Genomic DNA, 24186 nt, shown 5'->3' on the forward strand with positions numbered 1-24186 from the left:
CCAGGCAAGTCCTGTCTTAACCATTTTTAAATGTATAGTTTAGCAATGTTAAGTATAGTCACATTATTATGAAACAGAACTTTTTCATCTTGCAAACCATGAACTTGTACCCATGAAAAACATCCCCTACTTATCCTCCTCCCCTCAACCACCGTTCTATGTTCTGTTTCTATGAAGTTGACAATATTGGATTCCTCAAGTCGGTGGAAGCAGACAGAATTTGTTTTTTTGTGATTGGCCTGTTTTGCTCAGTGTAAGGTTTTCAGGGTCCGCCTGTACTATAGCATGTGACACGATTTTCTGACTTTTTAAGGCTGAATAATATTCCTTTATGTATCTGTATGTATCTCACATTGTGTTTATCCACTCATCTGGACATCTGGACATCCCCATTTTTTTGTGAATAATGCTGCTGTGAAGACAGAGTACCACCTGCTGTTTTGGTAAGCAGGAAAGTATGTCTCCCAGACTCCTTGTCAGCTGGTTTCTGGGAGTTCAGCCAATGGAAAGCTCTGGCAGAAGCCTGGAGGAGGGGAGGAGGCGAGAGGCCAAGGCAGTCCTCCTCTCTCTCTGCTTCAGGAGGTGTTTCCACCAGCAGCAGCCTGTCTACAGAGATCTGCGCCCCCATGCAGCTCCGCCCTTCCCACCACAGTCACCGCTCAAGCTGGGTGGAGATGGGAGTGCCCTTCTTATTTTTGCCAATATCCGGGTTGCCTCAGTGTCCCCAGTCTGCCTTCTCATCCGGGTGCAACTGTGGTGTAAGATTTAAGTCGTCTTTCACTGGTGGGACATAACACAATAACACTCAGAGAGCAGGAAGGCAGAACTCTGTGACTGAAGGCTCCACAGTAGAGAAGACATCCAGACAGGACCACCTGGGGACAGGGTCACAGCAGGTTGGACTGTCGCTTCTGTATGGCAAGCGGGGCAAAGGTTTGCAAGGTTTTGAGGGCTTCCTGGGGACTGGGTATTTTGAATAACTGCCAACCCAAGGAAGAAAGCGCCACCCTGGGTGTTGGGTATCTGGGGCCTCTGGCCTTGGGTAAGTACATATAGCACAGGCATGTTAGAGCCTGATAAGGCAAGCAGTTTGGGTGCGGGCTTAACAAACTGCCTGCAAATTTGAACTGAGCGTTTGCAGCCATGTCTTCAAAAGTGGGTCAAGATGGCCTTGGTGAAGTATGTTATTATAGGAACCAGTTCCCTGCAGTGCATTCCCTTTGTGTAAAGTGTCGAGATAGGCTTCTGTTTTCCTGACTGAATTCTGATGGGTACAGCTGCATTTGGTGGCATTCCAAATCTTTAAACATTGATAAACTTAAGAGTATGCCGTGCTAACACCACTGTTCATCCGAATGTTGTTGTTGTGTTGTTAGCCACAGTATCTACCACTGATGACTCCCTCTGCCTCTCTTGTCTCTTTCTTTACTCCATGAGGTTCTTGGAGGCAGAGGTTGGGTCTTAGGCTGTCTCTCTCACAACCCCCAGTCCAGAACCTGAGCAAACTCCAAATGTGTGCTTTAATAAATATATGATTCATTACATGGATCTCAGAGCATATCAATCGTGCTTTTTGACTTCCGCCTTGGCTGCAGTTCAGGGCTGGAGCCAGTTCCACGCTCTGACCTTCACAGTCCCGACCCCTGACTGGGACAAGATCCAGATTCTTTAATGAATCATCTGGCATCTGACTTATTTGCTTCCACACACTCCTATAAAATTGGCATTGATCACAGCCTGCATGAAGCAATTCTTTGTTGTTTGACAGAATGAGAGACAGCTCTCACTTTTTTTTCCAACTATTGTTTAGTTTTGTTTTTAATTTCTGAGAGAAATACGGGACCTGTCCCTAGGGGCAGCTTCACGGGCCCTCGACCTGGGCAGTACTACAGGGTCCCCCCACTTCAAAAGGCCCATGCTTGGGTTAATGTTCCACTGTTGTCATCTTCAAATTCCTAACAACCTTTAAACCAGAGACCTCACAGTTTCAGTCTGCACCCGACCCACAAGTCAGGTAGTAGGTCCTGCTTATCTCATTTGTATGTCCCTTAGGCTCATGGCATCAATTTTTCAAGTCACATGCGTTTAATATTTACAAAAACCTCAGTGGTTCAGAAGTTCCCTCAGGGAAAATAATCCGAGGGGCATGGCACGAGAAGCTTTTCCTCTTCTGTTACATCCCCTAGCTACACTGACACCCATAGACTTCCTTAGCCCCATCACCCTCTCATCTGCCCCTTTTCCTTCCAAATGTTAAGTCCCAGCTTTTGTACTACTTTCTGTTACTAACCTTGGGGCTCACCAGCCCCTACACTCTTGGGTATCCTGCTCGCATCCTGCCCAAGTTGTCCTCTGTCTCTCTCCTTGGCCAACCCCAACTTATCCTATGATTTGGAATTTAGCTGTCATCACCTCTGGGAAGTCCTCTCTGACCTTTCCAAAGCTGAGATCTGAGGTTCTCATAGCACCCTGTGCTAAAGATGTCTAAGCACTTATTTTGCTATTATGTTTTCTATTTCACTGTCTCCCTCATTAAATGCTGAGCTCCTTATAGATATTCCACAGCTCCCTCTGGCATAGGCATGTGGCCCCCCTTTCCAACGCGTCTAGGGAAGGCATTGAGCCCCCTTTCACATTTCCAGGAGTTAGGTAGTAGCTCTTGGAATTTCTCGGCTTTTAAATTTTTAAATTTTATTCATTCATCTTTGTCTCCACTGGGTCCTCATTGCTGTGTGCGTGGCGGTGAGCAGCGGCTGCTCTCCCGTTGCAGCGTGAGGGCTTCTTATCGCAGTGACTTCTCTTGTTGCAAAGCAAGGGCTCTAGGGCACTCAGGCCTCAGTAGCTGCCGCGCGAGGGCTCAGTAGTTGTAACTCCCAGGCTCTAGACAGAGCACAGGCTCAGTAGCTGGGGTCCATGGGCTTAGTTGCTATCAGATGTGGGATCGTCCCACACCAGGGATCAGACCTGCGTCTCCTGGTCTCCTGTATTGGCAGGTGGATTCTTTACCACTGAGTCACCAGGGAAGCCCTGAACTTCTCAGCTTTGAGAGGGCTCCTGAGGTTGCTCCTGGGACAGCTGCTTGCTGAGGTCATGGAGGCAGTTCAAGTGAGACCTTCCCTCCCCCAGAGGACTGTCTGGCTCTATACAACTCCCAGATCAAGTGTGTCTTGCAAGCTATTACAGAGAATGGATAAACAAGGTCCTAATGCATAGCACAGGGAATTATATTCAGTATCCTGTGATGAATCATAATGGAAAAGAAGAAGAAGAAGAGGGAATCCCTGGAGATCCAAGGATTCGGACTCAGCGAGTCCACTGCCATAGGTCTGGGTTCAACCTTTGGTTGGAGAACTAAGATCCCATAAGCTACACAACACAGCCAAAATAGTAATAACAGTATGAAAAAAATATAGATGTATGTAGAACAGACACCCTTTGTTGTACAGCAAAAATGAACACAACATTGTAAATCAAGTAAACTTCAACAAAGTTATTTTTTTTTAATGTCTCTTCCTTCACCTTTTCTGGTCTGCATTCTATTCACCCTTTACAAGGCCCAACTGAAATGCTAATTCCCTACAGTTTTAATGTAATTAATCCCTCTGCTTTCCCAGTGCATTTTGTTTGTGCCTGTAAGGATACTTGGCACACATTCTGAATAGCATCACAGTGACTTGTGCACCAGGCTACACAATAAACTTTGGGAGCAGGAGCAGAATGTTCTAACGTTTGTAACCTTTATGTCTTACGCACAGTCACCACTCAGAGTAACACTGGGTAATTTGGATCTCAAACGGATAGATTGAAATGTAATTTGTTCTAGAAAAGAAGAAATTTGACAAAAGAAAGAGAGTGGCATTATCTGACGGAAAGAAAAAATTCCCCCTACTCATTGGAAAATACCTGAACTTGGAAGAAGGGGGCAGGGGAGGATCTAGGGAGAGAAAAACTGGAGAAGACGACAAGGGAAAGGTCCTGTGACGAAGAGGCTGCAAGTTCTGATGTCCAAGAGGTAAGAAGGGCTTAAAATCTGGAAATGAAGGCAGGCGGCACAGTGGTAACAAGTCTTCCTGCCAGTGCGGGAGATGCAGGAGACCTGGGTTCGATCCCTGGGTGGGGAGATTCCCTGGAGGAAGAGAAGGCAACACACTCCAGTATGCTGGCCTGGAGAATTCCATGGACAGAGGAGCGTGGCAGGCTACAGTCCTTGGGACCGCAGAGTTGGACACGGCTGAGCAAACACAGTGAAGGCACCATGGGGTCAGAGAAGGATGGAGAGGAGGGATGACAGGTGAATTGCAGGGCAACCTGACCAAGGCCGTGGCGGCTGTTGTCCTTCACCCTCGCAGAAAAGAAGCAAGCTGAGGCTCCTGGTAAAACGGAGCAGGGTCCTGTGGCTCCCCAGCCCCCTCCCCCATGTTCTCAGACTGCCATTTGTCTGAGAAAAACTTTAGTCAAAAAAGTTTAATCAGAGAAGTGAGGAAATGCAGAAACCAAGGAACACCATCAAACTAGACAAAACAATAATAGTTTAGTCGCTAAGCAAAGTCAAGGACCTTTTGGTTCCTCCTCAAGGGCTATAGATAATCTTCTGAGCCATATCCGGTGAGCTGTCTTATAGATACTGAAACCCCCACCAGGTGGATGAAGTTAACTACATGATGACCAGGCTGCAGCCATGACATCAGCTGTCACAATTCCGAAAACTGGCCTCAAAAAAGTGGGAACAAACCAACCCTGGGACGGAAGACTAACTGTACTTAAAACAACTAGATAACGCTGATCAGCCCTCTGCATAACCAATCCCCCTTCACATCCACTGCCCCCACTGCTGGCATCTGAAATAAAGCAAACTTTCCTTTCCACTCACCTTGCCTCTTTATTAGCTTCTGAGCAGAGTACTTTTGGTTACACTAGGGATGGAATCAAGGTGACTTGTCTAAACGGCACTGTACGACTGCAGTCAGTGTCCCAGCTACATATGCTACTGTTTGAAAAACAAGTGACCAAGCTGTGACTAATTACCTAGAGAAACCACTGTTCCTCTTTTTGTGGCCAACCCACATATTCTGTTGCATCCAAATAAATACAATTCCAAAGGCACTGACAGCGTTTGTTTGTATGTTTGTTTTAATTTTATTTGCATTTTTTTTTTTTTTTTGCTGCATTTCATAAGCTTTCGGTTCTTCGGTTTCTTCTAGGATACCTTTCCCTTCTGTGCAGCCAGGTCCTCTTTCTGGTTTAGGAACAATGTGATCTCTCTCAGTAAGGATCACCTCACTGTGCCAGGGAGAGCTCATGGATGGGTTGATCTGACCATGAGAAGAAACGGAGATAAAGAATAAGAGAATAAAGAATAAGAATAAGAATAATATTTCCATTTCTTCTCTGAAAACTTGTGCCACGTCTTCCGGGCTTTGTTCACCTCGATGTGCTCAATGACCAGAGAATCTACGTCTCATCCTGAAGTTCAACATTACCCTCTGCATTTTAGAGCAAGGGCAGGAAAAATCTCAGCACTCTTTTGGGGCCACCAGCCTGCGACCAGCACCACTCCTTGGCCCGTGCACGCCTACCAGCTCCATCATAACAACGCAATGGACACACTGCTTCTTTAAAGGGATATCCTTCAGAAGATGTGCAAACCCTTAATGGCCAGGTTAGGGGGCGGGTTTCACAAGTGTTCTTAAAGTCGACGCGAAGATTTGCATGACTTTGTGGGGTTTCTGGATCAATTTTTAGAGGTCACTTAGGCTGTTTACCGGAAAAGCTTAAGTGTTCTGCTGTTGTTGTTTTTAATTTTTGATGGTGCAGCTCGGCTTGCAGGATTTTAGGCCCCCTACGAGAGATGGAAAATTTGAACTTGATGGTGAAAGTGCAGAGTCCTAACCATGGGACCAAAGAATTCCTTGACATTAAATTTTATTTAATAAAGTTCACTTGCAGATGTATTGTTTCTCTCTTCCTGGCTCCTTTCTCCAGCTGAGTCCTCTACTCTGTCTCTCTTCTTATCAAAAGCAATTTGGCTAGTGTCTGTAAATTTCGAATATTTGAAGATTAAGCTCTCAGAAGTACCAAATTCCTTTGAATCAATGAGTCACTTGCTTAATGAACATGAAATTCTGGTGGGGAGGGCAGAGCAGGAGATAAATGTGGGAATGTGCCGGGAGTCTGAATTTGGAATGCAGCACTCCCCATTCTTATTCTTTATTTCCGTTTCTTCTCAAAGCGCTAATGCTTGTCCTAGCACTGGTTAAAAGTGGTTTTGAGCATCATTAAATATTGATGGAAGATTGCGGAGAGAAAATTATCTCTAATGTGAAAGAAAACAGGAATTTGAGGTGAAAAAGCACAAACTGAAATTTCTTGTTTGGTACCCCTGATTAACTCCCACAATTAGGTTCTTGTTGTTGTTCAGTAACTATGTCATGTCTGACTCTTGGTGACCCCATAGACACTTGCTCCCCTGTCCTTCACATGCCAAGGTCCCCTGTCCTTCACAATCTCCCAGAGTTTGCTCAGACTCATGTCTGTGGAGTTGATGATGCCATCCAAACAGCTCATCCTCTGTTGCCCCCTTCTCCTCCTGCCCTCAATCTTTCCCAGCCTCAGGGTCTTCACATCAGCTCGTCACATCACATCGGCTCGTCACATCAGCTCGCCAAAGTATTGGAGCTTCAGCATCAGTCCTTCCAATGAATATTCAGGGTTGATTTCCTTTATGATTGACTGGTTTAATCTCCTTTGCTGTCCAAGGGACTCTCAAGAGTCTTGTCCAGCACCACAATTTGAAAGCGTTAATTACTGCTATATCAGTAAACAGGGATGTCACAATCGTCAGCAATTGCAGCCCTCCAAAGTGAGCTGGTGAGCCCTGAGGGAACTCAGGATGAATACCTGCCATCTAATAGCCAACAGACTACAGCTACTCCCTACAGTGAGCCCAGAGGAAATCAGGATCTGAATATATGCAAGAAATTGGCCTCGGATAGCTGAGGTACATATCAAAAGAATAGTTTCAGTGAGCTCAGACTCTCCCATCTTCCCATACATACAGAAATGTACCTTAACTTGGGATATCTAATTTTAATTTACAAAAAAATTTTGACGTTCAGACTATCGGCCCTTTGTTGCAAAATTACAATGTAGCCTGGCTCGTCCCCTTTGCCTCCTAGCAGCAAGTTGTTCAAGGTTGCTTGAGATGGTGTTTCTCAGGCTTGAAGTCCTAAAAATTCCCATTGATGAAATATAACTCTCAACTTTTAGGTTGTATTTTTTAAGTCAACATAACTAAAAATAAATAAATAACCCTTCCCTGAAAGCCACAGGGGAGTTTAGGCCTTTTGAACATGAGCTGCCTACATTCTTTCCTTGCTGCCTGCAATAAATCCTGTTAAAGCACTCTCACCACAACCCACTATCAGTATATTGGCTTTACTGTGCAGCAAGCGAGCTGACCCAAAATTTGGTCCAGTAACATAACTGCCGACATTCGTTGGATCATCAAAAAAGCAGGAGAGGGACTTCCCCGATGGTCCAGTGGCTGAGACTCTTTGCTCCCAATGCAGGGGGCCTGGGTTCGATCCCTGGTAGGGGAACTAGATCCCGCATGACACAGCTAAGATATGCCAAAACTAAGACCCAGCTCAGCCAAAAAAGAGAAAGCTTTAAAAACAAAAGAAAAAGCAAGGGAATTCTCCAAGAACATCTACTTCTGTTTCATTGATTATGCTAAAGACTTTGTGTGGATCACACAAACTGTGGAGAATTCTTAAAGAGACTGGAATACCAGACCACCTGACCTGCCTCCTGAGAAACCTGTATGCAGGTGTTACGCCCAAGTCGAGAAATCTCCCAATGACCACCAGGGAGCCGATCCCATGCGAAAGCAAGAGAGTTTTTATTACCAAGCTCAAGCTGGGGCTCCCACCATTATCGACACAGCGGCTATAGGGAGGAGCCCCAGGTTTGGGGTTACATTGCTTATATAGGGAGTGTTCATGAAAAAAAAGAATTTCTAGGTAGGGGGATGTCTGATTGGTCACTTTCTTTCGAAGGATTGTGTGTTGGTTCTTGTTTGTTTGTTTATTTTGTGTGTGTGTGTTGGTTTTTGATTGGTCCCTATTTCCTAGGTAGACCACAAGTTCCTGAATGTTAAGTCAGGAGATTCTGGTCTGGGGTCCGATTGGCTCATGGGTGGTGGGGTGAGGTCAGGGGATTTCCAAAGGCTCTTTTCCCAGAACCTTACAAAATGGAGTTTTTCTGTTAACAAAATGGAGTAGCCTAGATTCTTCACAGGTCAGGAAGCAACAGTTAGAATTGGACATGGAACAACAGACTGGTTCCAAATAGGAAAAGGAGTACGTCAAGGCTGCATATTGTCACCCTGCTTATTTAACTTATATGCAGGGTACATCATGTGAAATTCTGGCTGGATGAATCCCAAGCCAGAATCAAGATTGGAGAATTATCAACAACCTCAGATATACAGATGATACCACACTAATGGCAGAAAGCAAAGAACTAAAGAGCCTTTTAATGAAGGTGAAAGAAGAGAGTGAACAAGTGAACTTTAAACTCAGCATTCAGAAAATGAAGATCATGGCATCCGGCCCCATCATTTCATGGTAAATAGAAGGGAAAAAAGTAGAAGCAGTGACAGATTTTATTTTCTTGGACTCCAACATCACTGAGGACAGTGACTGCCGCCACGAAAGTAGAAGACACTTGCTCCTTGGAAGAAAAGCTATGACAGACTAAATGGCATATTAAAAAGCAGAGACATCACTTTGCTGACAAAGGTTCATATAGTCAAAACTATGGTTTTTCCAGTAGTCATGTACAGATTCGAGAGTTGGACCATAAAGAAGGCTGAGTGCATAAGAATGGATGCTCTTGCATTGTGGTGCTGGAGAAGCCTCTTGAGAGTCCCTTGGTCAGCAAGGAGATCAAACAAGTCAATCCTAAAGGAGATCAGTCCTGAATTGGAAGGACTGCCGCTGAAGCTCCAATACTGTGTGCCTCCTGATGTGAAGAGCCGACTCATTGGAAAAGACCCTGATGCTGGGAAAGATTAAGCGCAGGAGGAGAAGGGGACGACAGAGGACGAGATGGTTGGATGGCATCACTGACTCGATGGACATGAGTTTGAGCAAACTCCGGGAGATAGTGCAGGACAGGGAAGCCTGGCGTGCTGCAGTCCGTGGGGTCACAAATTGTCCGACGCAACAGAGCGACTGAACAACAAACAACCTGCATCTACAGCTTTTGCCTCTGTGAGAAATTCAGTTTTCACTTGGGGGCAAATATCCAGGGAAAAATAGCTTCTAGCCTATATCCCCGCTCCCCCCACCTCCGGATCTGATAGCTAAGATTCCTGGTTTACACTGAAGCTACCCAGGTTCGACTTCTTGTTAGGTGATTAAGATCTCACTTCATGCCACCACTCATTGCTGCCTTGCCAAGAATACTACTATAACCATATATGTTTTATTTTTAACTTTTTATTTTTTATTGGAATATAGCCAATTAAAAATGTTGTGATAGTTTCAGGTGCACATCAGGACACAGCCATATATGTATATCCATTCTCCCCCAAACACCCCTCCCATTCAGTCTGCCCTATATCATTGAGCAGAGTTCTTGGTGTTATACATTAGGCCCTTGTTGGTTACCTATTTTATATACACCAGTATGTACATGTTGGTCTCATGGAAGCATTTTTAAAGGTGACATTTGGGGTGAGAACCGCAGGGGGTATGACCTTCTGTTTGGTTGGTGGTGAGGTTAGAGGGCGATGTCTCAGGAATATTAATCATCTGGGGTCTACTTCATCATTGTCCACCTGGGGTAGGGAGGTGTGTCTTGGTTTCTGCATAATGACTGAAAGGTACGTGTCAGATTGTTGCGCATCTCCCTTGGGGGCAGGCCAGATTCAGTTTGAACACTGGACTGTTCCGCCTTTTCTTGCTGAGCTGCTTTTTCTTTGTTTCTGCATTCCCTCGCTTCTCTAGTCGGCAAGCACTCCTACCTCCTCTTTGAAGCTCAGGGAAGGCTTAGGAGACTAAAACCTTTTTCTACAAACAAGAAATGGGAGCCGTGGAGGGGTTTTTGTATCCAGAGGGCCTTGCAGAGTCCTCCTCGGCTTTGGTGTTCATTATTATTTCTTATTGGGGCTCGTGGTTGACATCTTGGGGATGACTCTAGAGTTCCTTGAGATCCAGGTTTACGCTACACAATAAGAATGTGACAACTTTACAGCCTCGTAAAACTATTCTTGCACTTAAGCAGCTTTATCTCATATTCGTCTTCCTTTCTATATAATCTGTCTTCAAGAAATATAGATCCAACTAGTCCTTCTCTTTTTCCAAATCCAAAATGAAATGGCATCCTTTCTAAGGAGGAGGAAGAGGTTGACAGTGCTGTATAATAATCTTAACTCGTCTGAGATGCTTGCCTTACAGTGATCAGCAGCTAACGTAGGACAAGGAAGGATTCTTCTGAGGTAAGAGATAGATGGGTTGGACACCTGGTGTTTGTCAAGTGGAGTAAAATTCAAGTTTTTTCTCACCCAGACACTCCACAAACAACTGTTAGTCACTCAGTCAAGTCCGACTCTTTGCAACCCCGTGGACCCCACAGCCTGCCAGACTCTTCTGTCCTTGTGATTTTCCAGATTAGAATACTGGAGTGGGTTGCCATTTCCTTCTCCGAGAACAAAGCTAGAGGCAAAACCTGAGCTCTGCTAAAGAAAAGAGATAAGGTGCCCAATCCTGAGGTCAAGGAAGACTTCCCTGTCTGCACAAGTGCAGGAGGTCTTCTGGAGGGTCAAAACGGGAGGGAGTAAGTGTGGACATGTGTCCACAGGCCTCTATGGTCCGATCCATCTTAGCAAAACATTGTGAGTGCATCTTGGGGATGGTCCAAGGAGTGGTCAGATGTGAAAAAAGAAACAAGATAATTGACCAAAGGTAAACAATGACCCCCGGCTTCCCAGGTGGTTCAGCGGTAAAGAATCCACCTGTCAGTGCACGAAACAGAAGAGATGAAGATTCAATCTCTGGCTGGGGAAGATCTTTGGGAGAAGGAAATGGCAAACCACTCTACTATTCTTGCCTGGGAAATCCCATGGACAGAGGAGCCGGGCAGGGTACAGTCTCTGGGGTTACCAAAGAGTTGGACTGAGTTAGTGACTAAACAGCAACAAAACAAAGACCTAGAAGGACTGTCCTATATAAGAGATTTAAATCACCTCTTTACTGGGCCCCTCCTTACTCAGGATGCTTGCATTCCTCTCCAAGTGTGTATCTCTGCCTAGTTTCTGACGTAGTTTGGTCCTCGTCATTCAGGATGGCCACACTCCTCTTTGAGTGTATATTTCTCTCTGGCTTTGGACTTACTGCGCTCCTTCTCCTTAGAAAAGATGCCATACCCTTTCTCTCTGGTGTGTATCTCTGCTCTGCTTCTGACTTAATAAATAAACTGCTTTTCCACTATGTGTTCTCCCATACATTGTGCTGGGTATGTAATAATAAACTTTGTACCTGTTTTTATAGTTTTTGCCTCTTTGAAACTTTCTTGCTTTCAAATGTGGGAAGGAGCTAGGGCCACTTTGGTTCTAGCCTCTAGCCCCTGGTGGCCTGGTGGCTAGGTTTCCTGATTTTCATTCAGGCTTCCCAGATTTAGTTCCTGGAGAGGAAACTCAGATCTCTCTTCAGGATCACTCTCTCTCCGAGATCACTTCCAGACCAAACATTAGATGGGAGGAAATAACGGCAAACTGGAATCCTAGGAGTATCTCTTAACTCTCTGCGTTGGGTCTCACAGGTGCTACCAAAAAAACCTGGCTTCACCTCTTGGTGGGTATGGAGCCAAAAGACAGAACCAAAACAAGGATTGTGAGAAGAAAGGATTTATTACTTGCAGCAAGTAAGGAGAACTCTGGTGGATATTCCCCAAGACAATGTCTCTCTAAATAGCAAAAGGGGGGATGTTTTAAGCTAAGGTTACATGCGTATTCATGAAGGGGCGTGGGTGATCACCGAGTCCAAACTTGAGTTGATTGAAGTCATGAGGGTCTGCAAAGGTCAACAACATCATCCCTTAGAGCAGTGGTCCCCAACATTTTTGGCACCAAGGACCAGTTTCCTGGAAGACAACTGCTCACCTCCTGCTGTATGGTCCCGTTCCTAATGAGGGGTGGGGGGTGTTGGGGACTCCTGCCTTAGAGGATGGTTGCACACTGGAAGCGGTTTAAATTCTGCAAAACTGTTCAAGAAAGTGCGAGAAAGGTTAATGGTTACCACTGAAACACACCAGGGAATCTTCACACCTGATTTGTTATCTTTGCTATTGTTACTTCTCTTGCCCCTTAATAGTTTTTTCTTGTGTCTTTCTTGCTTGCTGAGGCCTGTTCAAGGACAAGCACTGGGGTCAGTCTTAGATCACAAAATGGCTTAGGCCAAAAAAGGCTTCTCTTATTAAAAGAAAGCCATGCCTGTTTCTCTTTTTTTTTTCCCCAGGACTCCTTACCTTATCTTCTTACACAGAGACCTTGTGGCAGTACTTGGCTTAATGACTCTTTCTTTAGAGCTGCAGTCACGATTTAAAAACGCTACCTGAAGCACAGCAAGTATAGTACACATTCTATTTTCTGGGAAAAGATTACTACCACAGTGATTGAGCTGGAAGCAGAGACAGACTGCTCTGGGCGGCTTCAGCAGCGGTTCAAAGGACTGCAGTTGGCCGGAATAACCCTTACCGTTTCCCTCCCCCAGCCAACCTGCAAGATAACAACGGGAATGGCACCGAACCTACAGAATATCTGCGAGATACAAGTGGAAGAAGAAAAAAAAAACCCACCACCAACGAGACTGTAAAAGAATCTCGAACCGGTGGTGGAGTTACACGAATGACCAAACGAAAGACGGGAGGCCCGGAACTCCACCGGGGGTCGACTCGGGGACTGCCAGGGGTGAGGGTTGATCGATTTCTGCTCCCCGGGGCAGGCGGCGCCGGCCGCCGGCTGGAGCCAGCGGTGACGTCACAGGGCCCCGGCGCCCGTCACGTGGTTCGCGGGTGCCCCGACCCGACCCCGCCCCTCTCCCCGCCCCGGCCCCGCCCCCTTTCCCCGCAGCCCTCGGAGCTCAGGGTCCGGCCGAGGTTCCAGCTGCTAGCTCTTCGCGCAGAGAGGCGTGGGGTCCGGGGCCGGTGGGCGGCGGACGGGGGCCAGGAAGAGGGGGCGAGGGTAGCCGGGGAGAGGGGGGCCGGCGAGAGCCGCACGGTGCGCAGGACCGACGGCCGAAGCTCTTGCGAACTTGGGCGCAGAGTCGCGCCACTGCGCCCGCGGCCCGAGCGATGAAGATGGTGGCCCCCTGGACGCGGTTCTACTCCAACAGCTGCTGCTTGTGCTGCCATGTCCGCACAGGCACCATCCTGCTTGGCGTCTGGTACCTGGTGAGTGCGACCCGCCTGGGTGAACCCCCTCGCCTCGGGGTGGGGGTAAGGGGCGCGCACCTGCCCGGGAGGAGCGCGGGCGCCCCGGGACCCCGCTTCACTTTTCACACCGCCTTGTGGGTACCGGCTGCGGCCCTCCGGGTTGGGCGAAGCCGGCGTTAATCCTCCTAAAGTTATATTATTAGAAACTTAATTCTCTGGGCGGGCGGCTCCACTATGCGCCCCCCCCACCCCACCCCACCCCCCGGCTCAGCCAACCTGTGGCGGGGGCTGAGGTCAGGGCCCAGTGTTTGGGTGGGGATGGTTTCGGGGGGCGGTGCGCGTGGGCTGGAGTCGCTCTGGGAAAGGGGGCGCCCCAAAGCCCTCCGCCGGGAGCCGGCTGGGCCTCCCGGAGCTGCGCGGTTTCCGGCGAAAGCGCGCTTTGGTGGTCAGCGAACTCCCCGCACCCCAATCCTTGCCTGCGGAGCACGTGCCCGCCTTTCCTTTCTTCTCTGCATCCGCTGGGCTTTGTGCTTTCGACGGGTCGGGAGAGCCGTCGAGGTGGTGAGCCGGCACCTCTTGCTGCCCGCCCCCTGCACCATCCCACGCGTGCCCGCTCTCCCCGCCCGCAGGTGCCCGCGGATTTGCTGGCTCGTCTTCTGCGTGCCTTCGCATGCCGAGTGGGAATGGCTGGGGGTGGGGGTGGTCTACCCACACGCTTGTTGTAAAGCCCTTACCCTAGGAGGGGCTTGCCTTGTGATTCACTGCGTTTCAGTCGGCCCTGGACAGCCATTTTACACCCACGTACCTCCCCCTAAAACCCCCGATTTGCAGGTGATCCCCAGCTTCTGAGCAGACCCCGAAGGCCCATCTGGTCTGTTAGTTTGTTTCTAGGTTGGAGCTTTTTACTTGTCTGGGGAGCAGTGATTATCAGACGCTAGTGAGGCAACCTGATGGAGTCGTGCCCTGTACCAGCTCCAGGTTGGTTGTCACCCCCAACCCCCCACGCCAAGACTGCACCAGCACCGGAGTCGGGTTCCGCTGCATCGTGGTTTCTGTTCGATCATGATGGAGAGTTAAGCCCGAGCCTCTGGGCGCTGAATGCCTCTGCACCAGGAAGAAACTCCTTAGATGTGGTAGTAAGATGGCTTATAGAACTTTTAGTGGTGGTACATTCTGATCTTCTTAGTCATCAGAGTGTTTTGGTCGGTTCATAGTTCAGTGTTTGGATATAACACGGACGTAAGTCGAATTGTGAACTCGTCTGTGGTGCCATTGTAAGCAAAACACCCCTCTCCCCCAATATGGTGTTCTCTGTGCTATTTATAGTTTCAAGTTTCCTTTAGTCAGTGCCTATCACAGGCCACACAATAGAAATATTTGGCCTTAAAAGCTTTCAAACAGATCTTTAGTATATGTGGGTTCTTACTGTGCTGCTTGAATGCAGAGAGAACATCTGGGTATTGGCTCTACCCTGGTTTTACTGAAAGCAAAAAAAAAAAAAAAACACCCCACGAAAAACGGAAATTTAAAGTTACAGCGAAAGAATAGTGGGTGGTCTTGAAATAGTGCTTTTATTGATAATCAAGACAGACAATTTTACCCACGTCTTGTGTCCTCCTTGAAGATGTTGAAATCTGCAGGGTGCGAGTACATCTATGACTGTAATTTGTAAAATCTAGGGCACTGCATTAGGCAAATGGACTACGTGATGTACGGGAGAGATAAATCTACTTGAGCCCCGTTGTTGGCGGTAATCCAGTAGGAGGCATTGGTGTGATAAAAGGGAGGACTCTGCAGGCTTTGTCCACAGCTTGAGCGTACTCTTTGGGGAAAGGAGTTATTGGTATGCAGGTTTTAGCATTTGGAAAGATGGCTTTTTGAAAAATAATTCGAAAGCTTTTAAGCAGATGTGAATACTTTGGGGCTTCCCAGGTGGCGCTAGTGGTAAAGGACCCGCCTTCCAATGCAGGAGACAAGAGAAACAGGTTCGGTCCCTGGATGGGAAAGATCCCCTGGCGGCAGAAAGGGCAAATCACTCCAGTAATTCTTGCCTGGGAAATGCCCTGGGCAGAGGAGCCTGGTCGGCTACAGTCCACCAGGGTCGCCGATTGTTGGAAACGACTGAAACGACTTAGCATACACACAATGTACGCCGCTGCTGCCGCTACTGTTAAGTAGCTTCAGTCGTGTCCGACTCTGTGCGACCCGGCACAGACCCCCATACACCCCACAGACGGTATATGCTATTGGTCATCTTTATAAGTCTTTAGCTTTTCTCAAAACAATTTAAACTTTTTTTAAACTAGTGAGTTTCCCTCATCCTTTTACATTTATAATTTGGTTATCCAAAACATTGATTTACACGTACATTTTTAAGATGAAGGAGCTAAAGAACAAGGCATCTCTTTCTCTTTCCACCAGTCATCTGGATGGAATGAGGTCACGATCAAAAAAGGGAGAGTTTTCAGGAGAAAAAAAGGGTAGGAGTATAGATAGATACTCAAAAGAGAGTCCACTAGAAAGATAAAGGGAACCTTCTTTATGCGTTTTCTAATTGTTTTCTGCCAGGACCATCTCCTAAGCTCCTGTGTGCCAGGTACTATTTGCACTCAGTGGCTTCAGTTGTGCCCAACTCTTTTCAAACCCATGGACCATAGCCTCTGTCCTTGGAATTCTCCAGGCAGGATTATTGAAGTGGGTTGCCATTCCCTTCTCCAGGGGACCTCTCCGACCCAGGGATGGAACCTGCGTCTCCTGCGGTGCCCGCGGATTCTTTTACCACTGAGCTGCTGGGGAAGCCCACTATACTATTGATAGCAATCCTTTTTTTTGGATACACCCCGAGGCTTCCCTGAGAAGGGGTCAAACTCCGCTCTCCACAGTTTAATCGAGGAGTTGTCATCACTGGGTCTCCAGGGAATTCCCTAGATTCCTTGATGAAAAAAACCAGAGTGAACTATGGGAGGGCTGTGAGTTGAGTTTATTCTGTGTCTTGACTCTATATAAAATAGCCCAGGGGAACAACCTCTCCGACAGCTCTGAGAAACTGTTGTGAAGATGTGAGGGAGGAGCCAGGATATATGAATTTTTTGCTGTGAGAAAACCTGTAGTTGAAGTCCTAAGATGAGTGTTAATCAGGGAACAGGCAAATCAGGTTAATGAGTTTATGTATCATTTTCTAAGTATGGGAAGATGCAAGAATCTGGGAAAGTTGAAATTTCTCAGGTATGGATCTGCATTATCTTGGGGATCTGTCTGTCTCTAGCCTGAATTCCCCTCAGTCCCAGAGTCCTGGGTGACTGCCGTGGCTAACGGCTGGCTTGATCCTGATAGAACTGGAGTGGCAGGCAACATTTTTCTCTACAATGCTTTGCATAAGCTTAATTTTTACATATTCCTGGTAGTTTTTTTTATTCCCATTTTATAGAGGAAAAACCAAGGTGAAGAGCTTAAGTGATTTGCAGCTTGTGATCTGAGTGATGTATTGGTCTGTGCTATTTCCAGTTTTACCTTTTAAAAGTTGTGTGTTTTGTTTTTGCCTTGAAATGATAAAGGTTTCCTTCAGTCCAGTTTTTAAAAAAAGCATATTGATTTCAGGTATTTGTATTAGCGATCACTTTTCATTTACTTTTATTTTTTTCCCTTTAAAAATTGAGGCATACTTTACATATGGTGAAAAATCACAGATATTAAGCGTACAGTTCATTGACAAGACCAGTGTTTGCACCTTTGTAACCCACACCCTTAGAGAACATTCCCAGAAAGTTCCCTCGTGCCTCTTCTCAGAATATCCCCTCCATAGACACCCCACCCCATAGATATTTTGCCTATTCATATAAATGGAATTATACTGTAGGTGTTTTTTTTGTATTGGGTTTCTTTAACTTAGCATAATGAATTTTACATTCATTCATGGTCTTGGAGTGTGTCAATATTTGTGCCTTATTATTGCTGAGTATTACTTGTTGTAAGAATATACCACAATTTGTTTATCCATTTGCCAGCTGATGGACATTTGGGTTTTTCCAGTTTGGGGCTATTATGGATAAATCTGCTCTGAACAGTTTTGGAAAAAAAAGACTTTGTGGACATCTGGTTTTATTTCTCAGATACCTTGCAGTGGGGTTCTTGGTCGTCGTGTGTTTTAACTTGATAAGAAGCTGCCAGGTATTTTCCAAATTGCCATTTTTACACTGCAGTCAACAGGGTATAAAGTTCACTGGGTGCGTAGTGGTGGCTGTTGGTGACTTGGGTTTGAATTCCCCTACGTGGCTGATGACCTGAAACACTTTATCTATGCTTCTTGGCCAACTATATATCCTCCTTTGCGCTGACTGCACAGTTTTTTAAAAACTGAGTTTTACCTTTTTTTTTTTTTAATCCTTCAGATTTGTGAGAACTCTATATTTTGGATAATAATAATAATATAGTCCTTTGTTAAATATATTCTTTGTGAATATTTTCTCTCAATGTGGCTTGCCCACTGATTTTCTTAATAGTCTATTTCGATGAACTGGAGTTTTTAATTTCAGTTACGTTCAATTCGCCTTTTTTCTTTTATGGTTAGTACTTTCTGTGTTAGTACTTGCTTTGCCTACTCTGAGATTGTAAAGACAACTCTATTTTCTTCGGAAGCTTTATGGCCTTAGCTTTTATGTTTACATCTGGTTTAGTTCTAAGTTTTTTTGTAGAGCTTTTGTGTTTTGTGTTCTACGATGTGAGGTGGAGGCTTGTGTTTACTTAGAAAGGCAGTTTAATCATTAAACCTAAGAAAAAAGTTGGTTTCTCTCATAACCTTTAATAGCTACAAAGGTTTTTAAGAAAAACAAGTAAGGTGCGTATCTATCCTCGCCGAATGAGGACGGATTTGTCTTGGTTTCTGGAGGGATCACGATTTGAAAGGAGTGCTTGACGCAGAATGCTTGCTATGTGGGCTTCTAGGATTTCCTCTCTTCCACACGACTTAATATTCTAAGCCTGAATCCGTTAACTTCCCCTTGCCCATACTCAGATTTGCCCCACTAGTCTTCTTTGACCCCTGTCTCAGATTCCTCGGATAGCTGCCTCTGTCCCCCTTGGCATCTGGATCTCATTCCTTTATCCCATCTCCACGTTATATTGATTTTCCCCCCCAGCCTCCTGAGTGCCTTATTCTGTCCTGTTCTTACTCCTGCCACCACTTCTCTCATTTAGGCTCTCATTAACTCTCGCTTAACTATTATAATAGAATCATAACTGGCCTCTCTGCTTCTAGCCTTGCCATCAATGATCCATTTTTTTTCATTCTATTGCATATGCGATTTCCAGAGGTATTTTTCTCAAACACAAACACGAGCTTGTCATCCTACTCCTAAAAAGTGTGGGCTCACTGTCTCCTCCGGGAGATGTGTGTTTCATGACCCTTGTGTTTCTCATCCGCTGAAGTCGGCTTACACAGTTGAGCAATGCGGTGGATTTCACCGCATCCCTTTCTCTCCTCTCTCCCAACCCCTCCCCTTTCAGGTTACCTTCCTTTAGGATACAAATGGCTGCCGAATATGCCAACCAGTACTTAAGCTGTGAGTCCTGAGATTCATTCAGATTTGATAAATTTATCTGTACAATCCTGAATCAAACAGGCCATGGTTATGTGACTAGAATATACTGATGAATTTAGGTCTGGGAGATGCTTCCCTTGAACTGTTGGTTGGAGGGCTGTGAGTGCGGGGGTGGGGCGTGGAGTGGGATTAATTAAAAATATCGTTGTGAGAACAGAGGGTTGAGACATCCGGAGGCTGTTCCTGGGAGGAGAAAGAAAGAATGTTTGGAGAACAATAATAAACAAAAAAAAATCCCTTCTGTATTCCTTATGCTAAAGGCCACATTAAAAAAAACAACTTAGTATAGCTGATAAATAAAAAGTGTTGTGACAGTTCAGGTGGACAACAAAGGGACTCAGCCATACATATACATGTATCCATTCTCCCCCAAACTCCCCAGCCATTCAAGCCGACACGTGACATCGAGCAGAGTTCCCTGTGCTCTGCAATAAGTCCTTGTTGGTTATCCATTTTAAATATAGCAGTGTGTGCTTGTCTGTCCCAAACTCCCTAACTGTTCCTTCCCCCGGTCCTTCCCCCGAGCAACTGTGCAACCGTAAGTTCCTTCTCTAAGTCTGTGCGTTTCTTTCTGTTTTGTAAGTAAGTTACAAAACCTTTCTTTTTAGATTCCACATATAAGGGATGTCATATGATATTTCTCCTTTTCTGTCTTAGCGTCACCCAGTGTGACGATCTCTAGGGCCATCCATGTTGCTGCAAATGGCATTATTTCCTTCTTTTTAACGTAAAGCCTGCATTTCTTATGGAATATATTTTGCCATCAGGACTTGCATTGCTCCTGACACCCTCAAGCATGCTTTTTCCTTTGTAATTTCCTGCATTTTATCCGATGATTTTCTTAGTATGTTTTAAAAAGTGGTGCTGATAGATGGAAGAATCTGTCATTGACACCTAGAATGGGTCCCCCTTTGTGCATACCATCCTTTTCATCATTTTTGAAGTGTATTTTAGGTTAGTCTTCAGCAAGTACATACTGAATACCTCTTTGTGCCAGACGCTATTCTTTGGGGAGTTGGCCATATATCAGATTATAAAGGATGAAAGAGCTCAGAGTAGCTGGTCTCATTGGCTTTATGACCTGGCCTGTCAAATAAGCAACTAGTTCACTTTGAAAGTCACAGCTTGCTTGTGTACCCAAGCCTGGTGGGTTCTTTTTGTATCCTTAGAAGTCCTGGTGCAATAACTATTGATTTCTGTCTGGATAGTAATACTGGACAGTAAAGCCGACATCTTGCATTTGTAGAGTGATTGATAGAGGGTTTTCAGTGGACTTTCACATTTGTTCCTGTTTAGACCTCAAAGCATCCCTGGGGTCAGGCTCGATAGGTGATGATATGCTCCCTTTAGATGAATAGTTTATTTCCAGCTGTCAGATTCTATACCTTGGTCCATAAGTCCAGGGCAAAATAGGGACTAACTCGTAATACGTCGGTAAGTCTTATTACCTGGTGTTTTCCTGACTATATTAGATTGTAAAAGACTGAAATTCCAAAGTAAGGAGTATGGATTTTATTCTGTAGATAGTGAGAGGCACTGAAGAATTAACAGGGGTGAGAGGGTGAAAGCAGTTTTTAAGGAAGATGGAAAGGGCCAGCTATTTTAGATGGCCCCGGTGACAAGGCAGGGTGTGGACAGCCTTTCAGATGGGAGATGCTGCTCTGCCAGGTCTTCTCACCAGAAGTTTCTCATTTGCTCATGATGCAAGTTATATGAATGGGAACTCTCATTGGTTAGTTAATGATACAAGTCTGTCTTGGCCATCCTGATTCTCTCCATCTGAATTCAGGAATAGAGCAGATTTGGGACAGAAATGGATACTGGGTTTTCGAGAGATATGTCTAATGAGTCCCTTTAAAAAAAAATAGAAGCCTCCCCACCCACAAATAAAAAAGGATTAAGGGAAGTTTTATGAAATACTGTCTGCTGAAGATTTCAGTGGTATTTACTACCTTTTAGAAAAAGCTTCAAAAATTATCTTTATTTATTATTTATGGCTGTACTGGGTCTTCACTGCTGCACGTGGCTTTCTCTAGTTGTGGTCTGTGGGCTTCTCATTGCTTCTGTAGTTACGGAGCTCAGGCTCCAGGGCGCGCTGGCTTCAGTAGCTGAGGTGCATTGGCTCAGGAGCTGTGGCTCATAAACTTAGCTGTCCCTCAACCTGTGGGCTCTTCCCCGGACCAAAGATAGTACCTGTGTCCCGTGATGGATGTTCATCCTGAACATTTTAAAGGCAAGCCGACCAAGAAATAAAGTGTTTGTTAATATCACTTTCTCTGGGTCCCACTATAGATACATTTTAACGTAACGTAAAAAGTCCTGAATATTTATTGGAATGACTGATGGTGAAGCTGAAACTCCAATACTTTGGCCACCTGATGCGAACAGCTGACTCATTTGAAAAGACCCTGATGCTGGGAAAGATTGAAGGTAGGAGGAGAAGGGGGCGACAGAGGATGAGATGGTTGGATGGCATCACCGACTCAATGGACATGAGTTTGAGTATACTCCGGAAGTTGGCGATGGACAGGGAAGCCTGACGTGCTGCAGTCCATGGGGTCGCAAAGAGTCAGACATGATTGAGCAACTGAACTGAACGTAACAAAGTGGTTAGCGTGAGTTTTACACCAATGAAAGGTTGTTGCTGAACGAAAAGACTCTTGGCCTCCGGAGAAGAATTCAATCTGGGGCCAGAGACAAGGCTTGATTGCTCAGAGCTTTTGTGTAATAAAGTTTTATTAAAGTATAAAGGAGATAGAGAAAGCTTCTGACATAGGCATCAGAAGAGGGCAGAAAGAGTACCCCCCTGCTAGTCTTCAGCTGGAAGTTAGGCCCCTCATCCATAAGATGTATTTTGTGATAATCTTGGCACCAGATGATTCATCCTGGGCCATGAAACGATTGACTTGAATGTTGTAAAAGGGCAGATTACCATACAAATAGTTTCATTTATATAGATTAGGGGAACAATGTCTGAGTCTAACATACTGGTTTGTCAAGTAGGTTCTGAGCCATTAGGCGGAACCGATTTGAAGACGGGGTGGGGGTGAATGCATAGTACATTAACATAGCTTAAGACAAACATTTCCATAAGAAAAATGCATTGGTTAACTCAAGGTTTGGGAATAGTTAACTTCAGGTGAAACCAGGTGTCATTATGGCAACACAGTATTTTAAGAGAAACCTCCTTTTAAATTTGTATAGAGAAGGAAAAAATATCGCTTGTTTGTTTCCTCCTGCCGCTTAAAAGAGTTAAAAATGTCTGACACTTGTAGCCTATGCCTGTTAACCCTTTCACCAAGATGTGGATTCTGTGAAACACTCTTATCCCAGTAGCCCAAAACAAGACAGAGGACTTAGCTGCATGGTAGGCAGGGAGATGGTATCTTCAGCTGGGGATTTACATATCCAGATACCCCTGTTACTGTGATGGAAGGGGAGAACAGATTCCAGGGGCATCTGCTAATCTGACATGACACCTAACAGTAGCCTTATTGCTGCGATCCTGCTGCCTGTTGGGCAACTGGTACTAATGATCGGAGGCTTTAATTCCAGTACAAACCAGTACCGTATGCGCTTTCCTGGTGGCTCAGATGGGCAAGAATCTGCCTGCAGTGTTGGAGACCTGGGTTCGATTAGTGGATCAGGAAGTTCCCCTGAAGATGGAAATGGCCATCTGCTCCAGTATTCTTGCCTGGAGAATTCCATGGACAGAGGGGTCTGGTGGGCTACAGTCCAGTTAATAATTCTAACAATAAATAGTTGCAAATAATCGTTCAAAAGTATCACAAAGCAGTTTAAGTAAGTCATAAAATGGTTGCAACCACCGATAAAACCTGGTAGTATTCAAGTGCAAATATATCTTTCCTAAGGTCTGCTGCACCAGTGGAGTTTTTAATTGCTTGTCAAAACTTTATTTAAAGATAAAATGAGAGCACATGATAGCATTTTCAGTATGAAAGCACCTGTTGTCATCTGTGTAAGACATCAGATGCAGCTAGCTGGTGGGTCAGGAAGCCATAACTTGTGCTTATGGATAAGGGTTTCCCACCTCAAATAAAGTGAAAGTGAAGTCACTCAGTCGTGTCTGACTTTGTGACCCCTTGAACTGTAGCCCACCAGGCTCTTCTGTCCATGAAATTTTCCAGGCAAGAGTACTGGAGTGGGTTGCCGTTTCCTTCTTCCCATCTCAAAATAATTGTAGAAAATAATAAGCCTAGAAGGAGTGTTGATGTGTATCTGGTTATTTTTTCCCCTTCATTTCATGTGTTAGGAACTGTGTGAGCTGCTGGCAATACAGTATGATTCAGAATAGACCCCGTCCTTGCCAACATGGAATCTAGGGTCTAGTAAGGGGAAATTGCCGGTAATAAATGTGTATTAATTAGTCATCACAAATATTGGAACATAATTGTGGTAAGCAGTTTTTGCCTATCTCCTGTTTTTTTTTTTTGCTTCTATGGCCGTAGTGGTTCATTCAAGAAATTTAGTATATGTACTTAACAGAAGTCTAGACTTAATAGTATCTTTGCCTTTCTTTTGAACAGTATCCGTCCTTTAACTCATCATTTCTTTTATTTTAGTGTCTTTTCTTTTTAAAGCTTCCCCAAGACACTGACCTATACAGTCCGTGTTTGCTTAGAGTTAGCCACATATTTACACATCTGTCCATCATTTTCTCTTTTTGCAATTACTATAATATTTATTTAAAAAATGGACATTCTAAACTCCGCACGTGGAAAGTACATGACCCATCATTTTCTCGACCAGCTGTTCGCTATCACTATCCTTCTGTCTGATGTACGTGTTTAAACATCTCCTTTAGTGAGGGTCTGTTTTATTTGTTTGTTTGTTTTGCTGTGCCAGGTCTTACTTGTGGCTGTGAGTCCTCGGTTGAGGCATGTGGGACCTAGTTCCTTGACCAGGGATTGAATCAGAGCCCCCTGCATTGGGGGTACGGAGTCTTAGCCACTGGACTGCCAGGGAGGTCCCAGTGAGGAAGATATGTTGATGGCAAACTGTTATTCTTTGAAAATGTCTTTATTTGGCTCAAGTTCTTGAAAGATATCTCACTGCTTGTGTCTGTGCTTGGCCGTTCAGTCGTGTCCAACTCTTTGTGACCCTTGGGACTGTGGCCCACCACAGGACTGTG

General features: G+C 45.3%; 1 protein-coding gene and 1 long non-coding RNA gene across 2 annotated transcripts in view; one reads left to right on the top strand and one right to left on the bottom strand.

Annotated features, from left to right (window-relative positions):
- On the bottom strand, positions 11904 to 13058 carry LOC108637515. The gene is made up of 3 exons (XR_001919124.1): positions 12862 to 13058; positions 12167 to 12267; positions 11904 to 12077 (listed from the first exon to the last, which is right to left on the bottom strand). It is a non-coding gene; the product is annotated as an uncharacterized LOC108637515 (long non-coding RNA).
- LAPTM4B (lysosomal protein transmembrane 4 beta) overlaps positions 13131 to 24186 on the top strand; it is a 66169-nt gene continuing 55113 nt past the window's right edge. The window contains exon 1 of the mRNA XM_018058265.1: positions 13131 to 13455. Within this exon, the coding sequence (XP_017913754.1) occupies positions 13357 to 13455 (99 nt within the window). The 5' untranslated portion in view covers positions 13131 to 13356. The remainder of the gene's footprint in view (positions 13456 to 24186) is intronic.

This window comes from Capra hircus, chromosome 14, assembly GCF_001704415.2.
Source record: "Capra hircus breed San Clemente chromosome 14, ASM170441v1, whole genome shotgun sequence".
NCBI classification, from domain to species: domain Eukaryota; kingdom Metazoa; phylum Chordata; class Mammalia; order Artiodactyla; family Bovidae; genus Capra; species Capra hircus.